Source organism: Polypterus senegalus, chromosome 15 (genome assembly GCF_016835505.1).
Source record: "Polypterus senegalus isolate Bchr_013 chromosome 15, ASM1683550v1, whole genome shotgun sequence".
NCBI classification, from domain to species: Eukaryota; Metazoa; Chordata; class Cladistia; order Polypteriformes; family Polypteridae; genus Polypterus; species Polypterus senegalus.
Genome location: NC_053168.1, coordinates 38962020 through 38974946, shown reverse-complemented (window position 1 = coordinate 38974946; position 12927 = coordinate 38962020). Strand labels below are relative to the sequence as shown.

Here is a 12927-nt window from a genome sequence, read left to right as displayed (position 1 = left end):
TACAATGACCCAGTGCCATTAAAAAACTGAAACTACAGCACCATATTAATACTAATAATATTACACTCTTATTGATTTTGTTTGCATTAAAAGATCAGAAGCAAATTCACACAAAAATGAATAGTGTGAGGTAGTCTGCTGTGTGGTTAAGACTTCTGTGAATGCCTAGCAAGCAATTAGAATCACAAGTTTTGATGTGTGGTTAGGATTTTAAATAATTGCTAAACAATGTCATTACAAATTAGCCAGTTGACACCAATATTCCAATTTAACGCTGACATTAATTGGCTAAATTGACATTAATCTGCAAAGAAGGATCAGAGCCAGAGGAGTTTTTAACGATTTGTTTGTATATCAAAGTCAGGCTTCACAATATCTGCTGAGATGAGTCAAAATGGAAATAATCAGCCTTTTTTTTCCAAATAGCGTTGTGTGTAGAGTACAGATGCCACACTGCAAGAAAAGTGACACTCAGAAACTGCCTACAGGGCATATCATTACTGCTTTCAGCAGCTTTTGGATTGCAACTGGTATTGTCTTTATGTGTGAGTCACATATATATATATATTTATTTATTTATTTATTTTTTTATTTCAGCTGTCCGGAATGACAGGAATAAAAAGAAGAAAGAAACACCAAAACCAGAGAGCGGGGAGAGCTATGAGCTGACAGCAGAGCTGGAGGACCTCATTGAGAAGATCCGTAAAGCTCATCAAGAAACTTTCCCTTCACTCTGTCAGCTTGGCAAATACACTACAGTAAGTTTCAGTGCCCTCCAGTATTTAAGCTGAAAGGAAATTTTTCCTCTCTTCCATTTCCTGGTAGCTTCTTGAATGGAGAAGCAAAAATGTAAATGGGTTTATGTTGCAGGATTGAACACTGGACACTTCCGACTGATCTGGCCTAGAGAGATATACTTTTCAAAAAACAACAGCCATAATGTAAACACAAATATTTGCAAGACTATTTTAACCATCTGGCATCCATACGTACTTGAACAAAATGCACTGGCTGTGTTAATTAGACTAAAATGGTCAAAGAACTGGGGCCAATCCAGACAGCACTCCTCAAAAGGTCAAGAACCATTGCTGAATGAGGCTCTGATCTGTTTCACGGCAATCTAACATACAAGTTGACCATCCACTGAAACTCATCTGTCTATTTTCAATGCCCACTTTGTCCAGTTCAGGGTTGGAAGATTCCTGACGGATATGAAAGAAAAAATAAAAGAAGTTGAAAAAAATCATGTAAACTCCAGACAGACATCAATTGGGCCATGATTTGAACCTGGGATTCTGGGGCTGTGAGACAGAAACAGTAGCTGCTACATCACTTTTGCCACAATAATAACAATAATAATAATTCAGTAACTGCAGTGCCTGTTTGTCGGCCGTGAAACAAACTGTTTGATGCTGTTTAAAATATATACATTATTATTGTATGTGAAACACCTAAAGATAAATGAACAAATGATTCATTCATTCATTTGTTGAATTCATACTGAAAACTATGGTTAAGGCTTGTGGTCGAGGGGGGGAACACACAAGTCCTAAATAAATATTGGGGTGCCAACTTGGCTGCCCTTTTGTGATAACGGTGCTGGCAAGGCAAGTCAAACAACCACATAATGACACGAACAAGAACCAAAAACAGTATTTAGGCTATTATTAGGCCTTCAAACAAAGACTAAGGCAGCTCTGAAGAGTGCTTAGGTAGGAACTTCGTCTGGCAGTTTGCTCTTTCCCAAATGAGATGCAACATGCCAGAAACTAGAAGGGGCAGAGTCAGCTGCTGTCGTGGGGTGGAGTCAGTTGCCTACATTGAGCGTCTTCTCAGAACTCTGGGTGGAAAAAGAGACAATATTGTCGGTGACAGCACACCTTCATGTCCTGGTGTGGAAATGCTTACTCCTGAAGGTAACCCTTGGGCACACATACATGGAAGGCTGTAAAGTTCAACTGCCTATGTGAGAACAAATTTACACAAATTTCAATATTTATGTTTACAATGCATTTTATTCCAACTAATTTCTTGGTAAGGGAAGTCCTAGCACCATTTTATGTCTTGTGTTACAATAGGCAAAAATGTCAAATATAGCCATTTAAACTTAAATCTACAATTCAATAAGGTTGGGCGCATGCACTGATAGCGCGTTGTCACACCCACCACACAACAACACCTGGATTGGGACCCAAGTGCAGCGAGTGACACCTCAGCACCACACTGGAACAAGTGTAAGGTTTTTACGGTGGCTGAAGTGCCAATCCTACCATCAACCCCCAAGTTTTTACCTGAAAGTTGGAGGACCGGCTTGCAGAGCTGGATACAGATTAATGTCATACCCAGGACAAAGCAATTGCAGGCTACAGAAAGTGAAGGGGTCCAGATACTTTCTGAATTGCTGTACATACATACACATGCACATTAAAAACCATTATATAATGATGTATTTACTACCTGAAGCCCAGTTGGTTCATTATTAAGAAGTACTAATACTGCTATCATTACTACACCTGAAATAGAAGCCCTCCATGGTGTCATTCCAGGTTCATGAACAGGTAATTCAGATCTTTCTCATTCAATTTTGTTTGGTGTAACTTACATTTGCAAAATCTCCTTAGACTTTAGGTAGTAACTGTACAAGAAGGACAGAGTAGTTATAACTTGTGGGGCATATGGCTGCCTAGTAATCTCTCTATATAATCTTCATTTGAATCTTAAACTTTGTTTGTCCGCGAATGAATTAGAAGAAGAAGCACTAGATGGCAGTAGAGAGACAGCTAAAACATAGGCATTGCATTAAGAATCTCCTCCAGGCTTATACTCCTGAAGACTGTGGTACTCCAGTCACACCTCAAAACACAGACATTCAAACTAAACAAATTGTTGTGCTTTAAATTAACTAAAGAGATCTTTATTTAGATCTTGATCTTTGTTTGTCCGCGAATTCCACGCATGCGTAGACCACCCTCCAGTTTAGTACGTTGTTGTTACTCACGGATGTCAACAATGTGCCGGAATAACGAAAGGGGTGGTGGACAGTGTTACGCTGTTTAACTCCTGTGGCCTGGTTAGAGAATGAGATTGCCGAAGATAAAAGGTACGTGCCTACGTAACATATGAGTGAAAGAAAGACAGTGGGTAAAATGAATCACAACGTAACAGCGCGTTCTGGAAATTATTATTGTTACGTTGTAGCCGGCGGGTGCTGCACGTCTCACAGTTGTACCGTGGCTTGCTCACATGTCAGTGAAGTGATCCCTATTTATGCTTTAAAGAGCCTGGATACCTATGTGTCCCCCTTTTATAACCATTGATCCGTGTGTATTGCCTTACTCTTTGGTTTGCCACAAAGCAACCTGTGAGATTGGAGAAAGGTTGAGAAGACATCTTGAGATGAAACAATAGCGTTGTGAAAACGAGGCGGACTGTGAACGAACAGAAGCAGAAATGCTCCTACACCACCACATAATTACTATTCGGACAGTGATTCCGAGTAGGCCATTCCTATCGAATCAATGTCCAAGGGTTTTCTTTTGTAATTTTGTTTCCCTTATAAAAAATCATAATGCTGTACGACGAAGGGCCCAGTTCACGACTGTCAGCCGCGTTTAAACAGGTAGCCCTTCACAGACAACTTTACCACGCAACGCAGTTGGGCGCACATGGCTAGTGTTGTTATAGTCACTAATCATGGTGTTATAGATAGGAGATGTGTTACATGTTGATTAGCACATGAAAGTATGAATTTCCCTGGACTCTGTGCATGTGACAATAATTACTCTATTAGTCGTATATATCTGTCGATACTTAAGTGTTGGTACTCTCTGGTTGAGATTGATTGATTTGATTAAAAATTCCCCCTTGGAGTTTTGAGCGCTGTGATACAATAACATTGGATGTGTGTGATGCATGCCAGTAATGCTCAAAAAACCTGATGATATGCACCTACTAAAAATTGAGAAGTGCCGATACCCCAGGTTGTTGTGTGCCAGCCCACTTCAAGAACTGGTCTCCAGTCCATCTCCAGTGGTCCAACCACTTAATTGCCCCTGCTATCCTCGATACTTGTCACAATAACAGCAATTGCAAAATATTTGAAAGATTAACTTTTAGAAGAAATATTTGTTCTAATAATGGTAGCAGCTAATCACCAACTGTTTTTCCCATTACTGATTGTATTACAGTGTATGTGATGAATTGAAAAGAAAATTCTTTATATTTTTGCCAACCCAATATTTTATGTATGGAGGAAGTATTACACTTATGAATAAAACTGACCTTGGTTATTCAATGGAAAAACAAGTTTTGATATCCCCAGAAGATGTTTTGAATATTTTTGGAAAGATGTACAGTATGTCTGTGTTTCAGGTTTTATGGACAATGTAATTCAAGAATGAATGTCATGAAATTCTTTGGAGAAGTTGCACTCATTAGTTTTAAGAGCTAATTTGGTTTTGGGTGAATTCCAGCTATTCAGCTTCAAACTTTTAAAGTACAAAGCTAATACCAACAACAGCCAAACCACTGCACAGATGTTTCCAAATTTTGGCATAGATGTTTCGGACTTTGAAAGAATAACTTTCTTGAGTTTTGGGTTCAGCTCCAGCTTTGGGCTTTTAATGGTCAAAATTGTCAAAAGCAGTTATCATAGCAACTAAACTCTGATTACAAAAAAGTTTATATTTTATACTTTTATTAAATTACCAAAATAGATTTGCCTTTAAAGTGGACTAAAATGTGAATAACAGACTTCATTTCTATTGCAGCTGGCATACATTTTAGTAAACTGACACTGTGTAGGGTATACTTATGCTGTAAATAAGGAGAAAGCCATTTCAGGTTTTTTAGCTTTACTCACACATACATCCAGTATACTGGGATCACACTTGAACCCTGAACTTGTGATTCTCAAATAGACCCATCCAACAGTTGGCAAGTTTCTATTGCTGGTCCAGGTCATCACCATTACAGCACAGACATCTTCTTGGCATTGTTTTCTGCCACACTTTCTTATTTATTTGAGTCACCATTTAATTGAATAATGTACTCATGTAGGATTACTGAAGTCTACGTGCTGCTCCAAGAGTTGCTTTCTGTTCCTGCCCTTGTTAAATGCAGTCAAAACAATCATTTCAGTCATTCCGTTAAATAACAGGAACTGCAGTGGCAGCCAAGCACGTCGGTCTCCCGATGGGCCTGCAGGCCTGCTGGATTCAGGACCCGATAAGATTTAGCTGAATATTCTCTCTCTCCAGACACTGGGGTATCCGGAGGATGATTTTTTTTTTTTGATAATGTGATACTTTCCACTTTTATAAAGCTTTTTGCACATAGGATCTATGAACTCTTCTTTGCAGATTTCTTTTCTTGTGGCATTTATATAAGCTCATAAGGTTCCACCTATAGTGAGAAGCAAAGGCTTAAGTGCCAATATGGTTTGGTTTTTTTTTTTTTTAAATAGGCATAAACTATGTGTTCTTGGTGAAAAGATGAATATGAGACTGAAGGACAGAATGCCAGCTTTTATTTCTGGGCAATGTTTTACATACAACACAAACAACATTGGAAAAAATGACATTTACTGTGTTTACTCCCCCAATTCCAGCTGAGCAAAAGTATTTGGACAAGTAAATGACAGTTGGTTCCAACTGGCACACGTAAAAGAGCTCTGAGTATGGAGGGTTGGAGTTTGCATCTGAGGACTGGTGTTGACTTCAAAGGCACAAAACAAGATGTAACAACTGGGTATTCCAAAATTAAAAGTAAGGAGTATTTTGATAAAGGAAAAAAAAACACTGGATGTGTAAGCAATTTGCAATACAATTTGCAGGCCATCCCAGGAAGACCACAGCAGCTGATGACAGGAGTATTGTTAGAACTGTGAATAAAATCCCAAAAATAACATCCAAAGAAATAAAAGCCACTGTACAGGGTGCAGCGGTGAAAGTGTCAGTACTCACAATGTGCAGAAAAATTAAAGAGAAGAAATACAGAAGCTACATTAAAAGATGCAAACCTTTCATCAGCACCAAGAACAGAAAGGTCAGACTGGAACTTACAAAGACATACATAGATGAGCCAGGAAGGTTCTGGAGCAGAGTTTTATGCACAGATGAGGTAAACATTAATCTTTACTTGAGTGATGGGACATGAAAAGTGTGGAGAAAAATAGGGACTACAAATAATCCTAAGCAAAGGAGTTCATCTATAAAGCATGGAGAAGGCAGCACCATGGCTTTGGCATGCATTGCAGCTTCTAGAACTGGCTCCCATTACTTTATTGATGAGGAAAGCAGCAGGATGGACTCTAAAGTGTACAGAAACCTCTTAAATACACAAAATCCAACAAACATCCACAAGGTTATTGCATATAGGTTCATAATACAGCTACACAATGACCCGAAACATACTGCCAGCCTAACCAAGGCTCTCATCAGAAACAAAATATGGAAAGTTAAAGACTGGACAAGTCCATCTCCAGATCTGAACCTAACTGAGAATGTATTTCATCTACTAAAGAGGAAAATTAGCCAGAAAAATCCAAACAAAGCACCAACTTAAAGAGGCTGCCAAAGCATGAAGTTACCAAGGGTCTAATGATGTCAGTGGGTCACAGGCCTGGCGTATTTATTGCGTGTAAGATGTGTGCAGTCAAATACTTTAATCAAGTTTATTTTGCTTCAAATTCATCAATACTTCTGCTCAGCAAGAATTCTTTTGAATTTTGATTATGTTATATGTAAAACATTACTCAGTAATAAAAGATGCCATTCTGTACTTTAGTTTCTTAAACATCATTCAATATTGGGGGCTGGGGAAAAAAATTCCTGAAATCTTTAGATAGCACAATAGTATTGTGTGGTTCTCCAGTATGCCACTAGGTATCATATGCTTACAGGCTGGTTAGTCAGGCTGCTGTGTGGCGACGTGTTGAGTTGATTGAGTGCGTATTTCTGGTGTTTATTCTACAATCGTGTAGGAGACTTGGATGATTTTTTTCTGTAAGCTACCAGAGTAGATTTTCGATTAACAATGATGATTTTGTTTTTTGACATTGATGGACTTTTTCATAAAGATACTGTTGCATGTGGACTGTTAATCAGTGAAACTACATGAAACTAATGAAGTGTCTTTGGGAAAGTATCAGGAAAACACATCTGGAGACCCAAAACTGGATTTTCCATCATGACAACACACCTGCACAGACCACATTTTCAGTCCAAAGGATTTTGACCAAAAAAATAAAAAAGGTTGTTGCTTCGCACCCCTCTATATTCACCAGATTTCACTCCCTGTTACTTATTTTTGTTCCCAGAATTAAAATTGAGAAAGAAGGGAAGAAGATTTGCTTCTGTTGAAATTATGCAGAAAAATACAGAAATCTCTTGACATGAATAAAGGAAATTTTTCCAGGAATGGGAGAATCTTTTGGACAAGTGTTATTGCATGACAAGGAGAGTCTTTTGAAGTTCACTAAACAAAGACAAGTAGTAGAATAAATTTTAAAATATTTGGTTTGTTTTGCCCAGTGTGTACCTTCAGCACCTTTCCTTGTTATCCTCATGAGTCTAAACCTCTCCTGTCTTGTGCTTCCTCTCTTGAGTGCGTTCCCATAAAGCCTGCTTCTCAGTCTCTTGTCATGTTGAGACACCTTGCTTGCCAACTGTCCACTTTTATGCTTTCCAACTTTGAAGGTGACTCTCAGTGTACATCCTTCACTGTTACTCATCCTCGTGTGTCTCACACTTGCACTTACTCTTATGATTGTATCATCAGTGTCAAAATGACCAATCAGATTGCTCAGATGGACTGGGTGACACACAGACATTAATGTTTTATTATATAGTAGATAACAAAAAAGAACCCATATTACCTCATTGTTCCTGTTTTTTGCTTCTCAATATATGTACATTCACCTTAGTTATTATGAATGTTTTTTAGCCTTGAAACAGCCTCATTATAAAATTTTATAATAATATAAAATTCCACAAATAACCTACAAAGCCTTAAACGACCATGCTCCAGACTACATCAGTGACCTTCTCCATCACTATGTGCCTGCCCGCTCACTAAGGTCCTCTGATTCTGGTAATCTTGTTGTGCCCCCCACTAATCTACACTCCATGGTAACAGGACCTTCAGCTGTATAGCGCCCAGACTCTGGAATGACCTACCGAAATGAATCAGATCAGCTGACTCCATGAATTCTTTTAAAAAACAACGCAAAACTCATCTGTTCAGGAAGGCTTTTAGCTCTACCTGACTTTATTACCTTTCTTTCAGTTTACATCTATGTCAGTGCTTATCTAACCTGTGTGTGTGTGTGCTAGAACATCAATTATGTTGTCTGTTAGGCTTTTCTGTGAATTTACTATCTTACTCTTCTTTATTTATTTATCTGTTTTAGTACAATGCTATATAGTTTACGCTGTTCTTAAACTCTGTGAAGTGCCTTGAGCATGGGAAAGGTGCTATATAAATAAAATGCATTATTATTATTATTATTATTATTATTATTATTATTATTATTATTATCATTAAATTAAGGGCTTTCTACAGATAATCCTGAAGAGAAGACAATGCTGTGAAGATGCAAACAAAGTTTTGTCGAATCTTACACTTTCCTTTATTTTATTCTTAAAATTCCAGCCTCAGGATCTAATAAATTACAGAGGAAGGTGACACTGTCTGACCTAAGGGCTCATTATAACAGGCCCCACGTTTAGGCCCTAATCCGTTTTTAACCTGAAACCTGTTCTAAGATGAAGCTACCCCTATGCTACATTCCCATTTAATGCCTGTTCAATGTCAAATTGAGTATCAGTTTCATTTTTCCCTTAGATTATTAGTTTGCCTGAAGATTATGTCATTTTTCATTTCCTTGCTGTGAAACAGATGTTAAGTAACAATTTAACAATGCATGGCTTCCATTTAGGGTGTGTTATCTTGTTGTGACAATAGTAAAGGATGATCCTTTGTCCCACTGTTTTTGTGAATTGGACAACTAGTAATAGGGTGTACTTTTTTTATTTTCCTTTTCAAACTTAGATATTTATAAAAACTTTCATATAAAAATGTCCACTTGGATTAATAAAGTTTATCTAATCTAATCTAAATATTTTTTATGAGCGCAGTGTTGACATCAAATTCACCATTAATGCCAAAATAATATGATGAGAATTTTAGCACATTTAAAGCTACTCTGAAAATGAGAATTTTTAGTGGAAAAATACATGTACATTAATACAAATTAAGCCAAAGGATATAAAATGGTTTTGTTTCTGAACATAATGCCTGGTAAGTGTTAAAAGGAACTCCTTCTCCTTTAAAGCTCTGCCTTTGTGCCATGCTTTGTTCTACTTCACCTTATTCTTTCTCTCTGTCCTTCCTCCTATCTTATTGGCCATGTGTTTCCTTTTGTGTTCAGAGGCTATACTTTGAGGCCTCATATTAGTCAATCAATGGTCCACTGAGGTTGGAAGGCACATATCCTCTTTCTGGGACAAATAAAAATTGTAGTCCAGTTTTAGGAAAAGTCTCTGCTCCTTTCCCTTTAGTTTCTGTCCAGTAGAAATGTGTCACTTCTTGAGGTTTCCCAACCCAAAAAAACATAATCTACTCCAACAAGTTTGAATTCAGCCATCTACACCAAAAAAAGTCTTCTGTGATCAACTTTCATTTTATTGTTTACATGCAACATGGTAATGGAGAGATTTGTAATGCTGTCTCACAGTTCCAGATTCCTGGGCACAGATCTCAGCTCAGGCACTACCTTAGGCACTTCATTTGGTTTTTTTGGTGTTTTCCAGGTACCCTTGTTTTCCAAAAACTCTTGTTCATGTGACTGGCAACAAAAAGTTGGTCCAGAGTGAGTGAACTAATGTGTCTTGCAAGGAACTAGAATCAAACCCAGGGTTGGTTCCTGCCTTGTACTCAGTGCAACCATAACAGGCACCAGTTTCCCGTTTCCCTGAACTGATTTAGCAGATCACAAAATAAGTGAATGGATTTTATTATTTTCAAATACTTCCAGCTTTTTATTTTCTTTTCATTGTGCTTATGAATCTGGTACCTTCCATAATTCTAATATGGCTACTTTATAGGAAATTGGTGTCGTTCACATACAGTACCAATCCATCCATCCATTTTGAACTCACTTGGTCAGAGCTGGGCTAACTTTAGCAACAACACATGCACGTCATGGTCCAGCCCTGGACAGGCTGTCAATCCATTTCAGGGTACAATCACTTCTACCAGGCCATTTTGAAGGTGCCAATCAGCCTAAAACATTCAATTTTCCCTATGAGAAGAGACCAATGCAAACATGAGGATAATCGACCCTAGCAACTGAAGCAGAATTCAGGTGACATGAGGCAGAAATGCTACCCAATGTCCCTCCATCCTGCAGACTCCAAGAGTTCGAGACAACAGTAATACTTCACACTGCATTGGTAGTCATCTTTAATACCATGGAATCAAAGAAAGTACCCGTCTTATACCCGTTCACCCATGTATATGCAAGGGACAAATGGGAGCTGCTTACAGGGACTTTCCTCCCTCCGAACCTTTATTTCAGACTCCTTTAATTAATCAATGGACAGATAGTGGTGGGCTCCATTTATGTTAATCAGTTTCAAACTACTTTGTGTCTTTATGTAATTATTATGTAATTAGTATATTTTGTATTTGCATTTTGACAGTGAATTTGCCACAGCACTCTGTGCCTGCACTTCGTGAAGAGTGCTATACAACTTACAAAGTTAACTGAAGCTGAACTGAATTTATCTTTGTGCTCATTTCAGTATGGTGACTCATGATCACTCTCTTGCATGCATTCTCTTTCTCGCAGTATTGTTGTTCCCATCATGTTCTGTAATCTTAATTTGTCTAGGATTATAAAATTAAAAATGGTTGCTGCAGAGCTGGCTATATAAAGTTAAAATTGATTAATTGATTCAGAGTAAAACAACAGAATTAGATGATGCATGCAGCATACTGCACATAAAAAGACTAATTAGACGGACTAAAAACACAAAACCCTTAGAGCCCTAAAGTTCTTCACTTCAGATCAGACAAAACAAAAAACAAGATTTGTTAAGATATAAACGGCAGCAATTTAAAGAAAATGAGAGTGGAAACTAACCAATCAGCTTTTGTGGTCAGTGCAAAAAGAAAAAGCATATTGTGGACGCCCAGGAGGACCAGAGGAGGGCTTGCGCCTCCTCCAGACTGCAAGGGGGCGATCGCCCTGGTTGTTTTGAGGGCCACGGGTAGAGGGCTTGGAAGCCCAACCCTGTAGGGGCCCGTGGCCACCGCCAGGCGGCGCCCAGGTGCCTGAGGAACCCTGGAGCCCAGCACTTCTGCCACACCAGGAAGTGCTGGGGGGAAGAGAACAGGGGACACCCGGACGATTTCCGGGTGCGCAGCCGGCACTTCCGCCACACTGGGGTGTGACTACAACTGATTGCCGGGAAGCAGCTGGAGCCCATCTGGGTTCCCATATAAGGGGCCGCCTCCCTTCAGTCGAGAGTGGATGTCGGGTGGAAGAGGACAGAGCTGGCGAGAGGACGGGAGGCGGTCAAGAGAGAGGCACGGTGACTGAGAGTGTGGCCTTGACTTTGGGGAATCGGTGCAAGAGGCACTGGGGTTTGTGCACATGACTTTAATTGTAAATAATTATTGTAAATAAACAGTGTGTGGTGGAGCCAACGATGTCCGTCTGTCTGTGTCCGGGTCCCAGTTCACAATATATAATTATGCATTTATGTTGAAGCTTATATTTTTGTCTACATAGCTTGTCTTTAGAGCTTAAGATGTTTTGCTTCACTTGAGCATTGCAGGAAAACAAGCTCAAGAGAGGAATAAATCATTATTGAAACATTTCCTGGGCCCGCAAATCAATTTTTATTTAATGTGTAGTGGCATTACACTGTCTGAAAGATCTTTGTGAAGCAAAGCCGCAGTTGAAATGGAAACAAGTAATCATTTGATAAACACTTTAGCATACTGATTTCATAATCAATACAAGCTTGTAGTGGTCAGTTTTAATATTTGGTGTCCATCACATTTAGTGCAGCGTTTTAATAATCAGCACTTTTAACAAGTATAAATGTTGCAACACCAAAGATTAATAGTCCCACATTGAAGATTAATTCTGAAATTGGAAGCTGTAGGCATCAGAGGTAACCTACAAAACTGAATCTCAAGCTGGTAAACCAGCAGCACACAAAAAGTGCATATAAGAGAGGATAGTGCTCCACACAGAGTGAGGTCACCGGTGGAGTCCGTTACATTTTCAGATTTATATTAATGACATAGATTTCAGTTTTGTTAATAAACTTGTGACATTCACAGATGATACTAAAATTGGAAGAATGATAGACACTGATAAGGCAGCAAAAACAATTCAAGAAAATGTGAACAAGGTCTATATCTGGGCAAACACTTGGAAAATACTGTTTAAAGTGCACAGTGCTACATGTGGGCAAGAGAAACATCAATTATACAGTAAATACAAGGTAGGAGACAATGTCCAACAGGAAACTACCTCTGAAAAGGATTTAGTGATCAATGTTGACACAACATTTTCATCATTTAAGCAATGTACTAAAAAATTAAATACTGTAGGTAAATAAAATGCTACATTCTGTTGTAAAAACTGTTGAATATGCACTACCAGTCAAAAACTTTAGAACATCTCAGTTCTTTTTCTTCACAATTATCAGTTGAAATACAGTGAATGACCTAAAATGGTGAAAAGGTAGACAGTAAAATACCAGAGGTTTAAATGTAGAGGTGTGCATAGTTAAATGTAAATATATATATATACACACTAAGGGGCTTTGCCCCCTGCTTGCTTCGCTTACCAACCCCTACAACGCTACATGCCTTTGTGAAGAGGGGGGCTGAACGCACCCCAAGGAG

The 12927-nt window shown here is 38.6% G+C and overlaps 1 protein-coding gene across 4 annotated transcripts in view; it reads left to right on the top strand.

Moving 5' to 3' along the window:
• Nucleotides 1-12927, top strand: part of LOC120516124 (retinoic acid receptor beta-like) — an 878498-nt gene that overhangs the window by 794210 nt on the left and 71361 nt on the right. For all 4 annotated transcript variants that reach the window (XM_039737583.1, XM_039737584.1, XM_039737581.1 and 1 more), the window contains one exon: nucleotides 598-758. In XM_039737583.1, the coding sequence (XP_039593517.1) occupies nucleotides 598-758 (161 nt within the window). The remainder of the gene's footprint in view (nucleotides 1-597; nucleotides 759-12927) is intronic.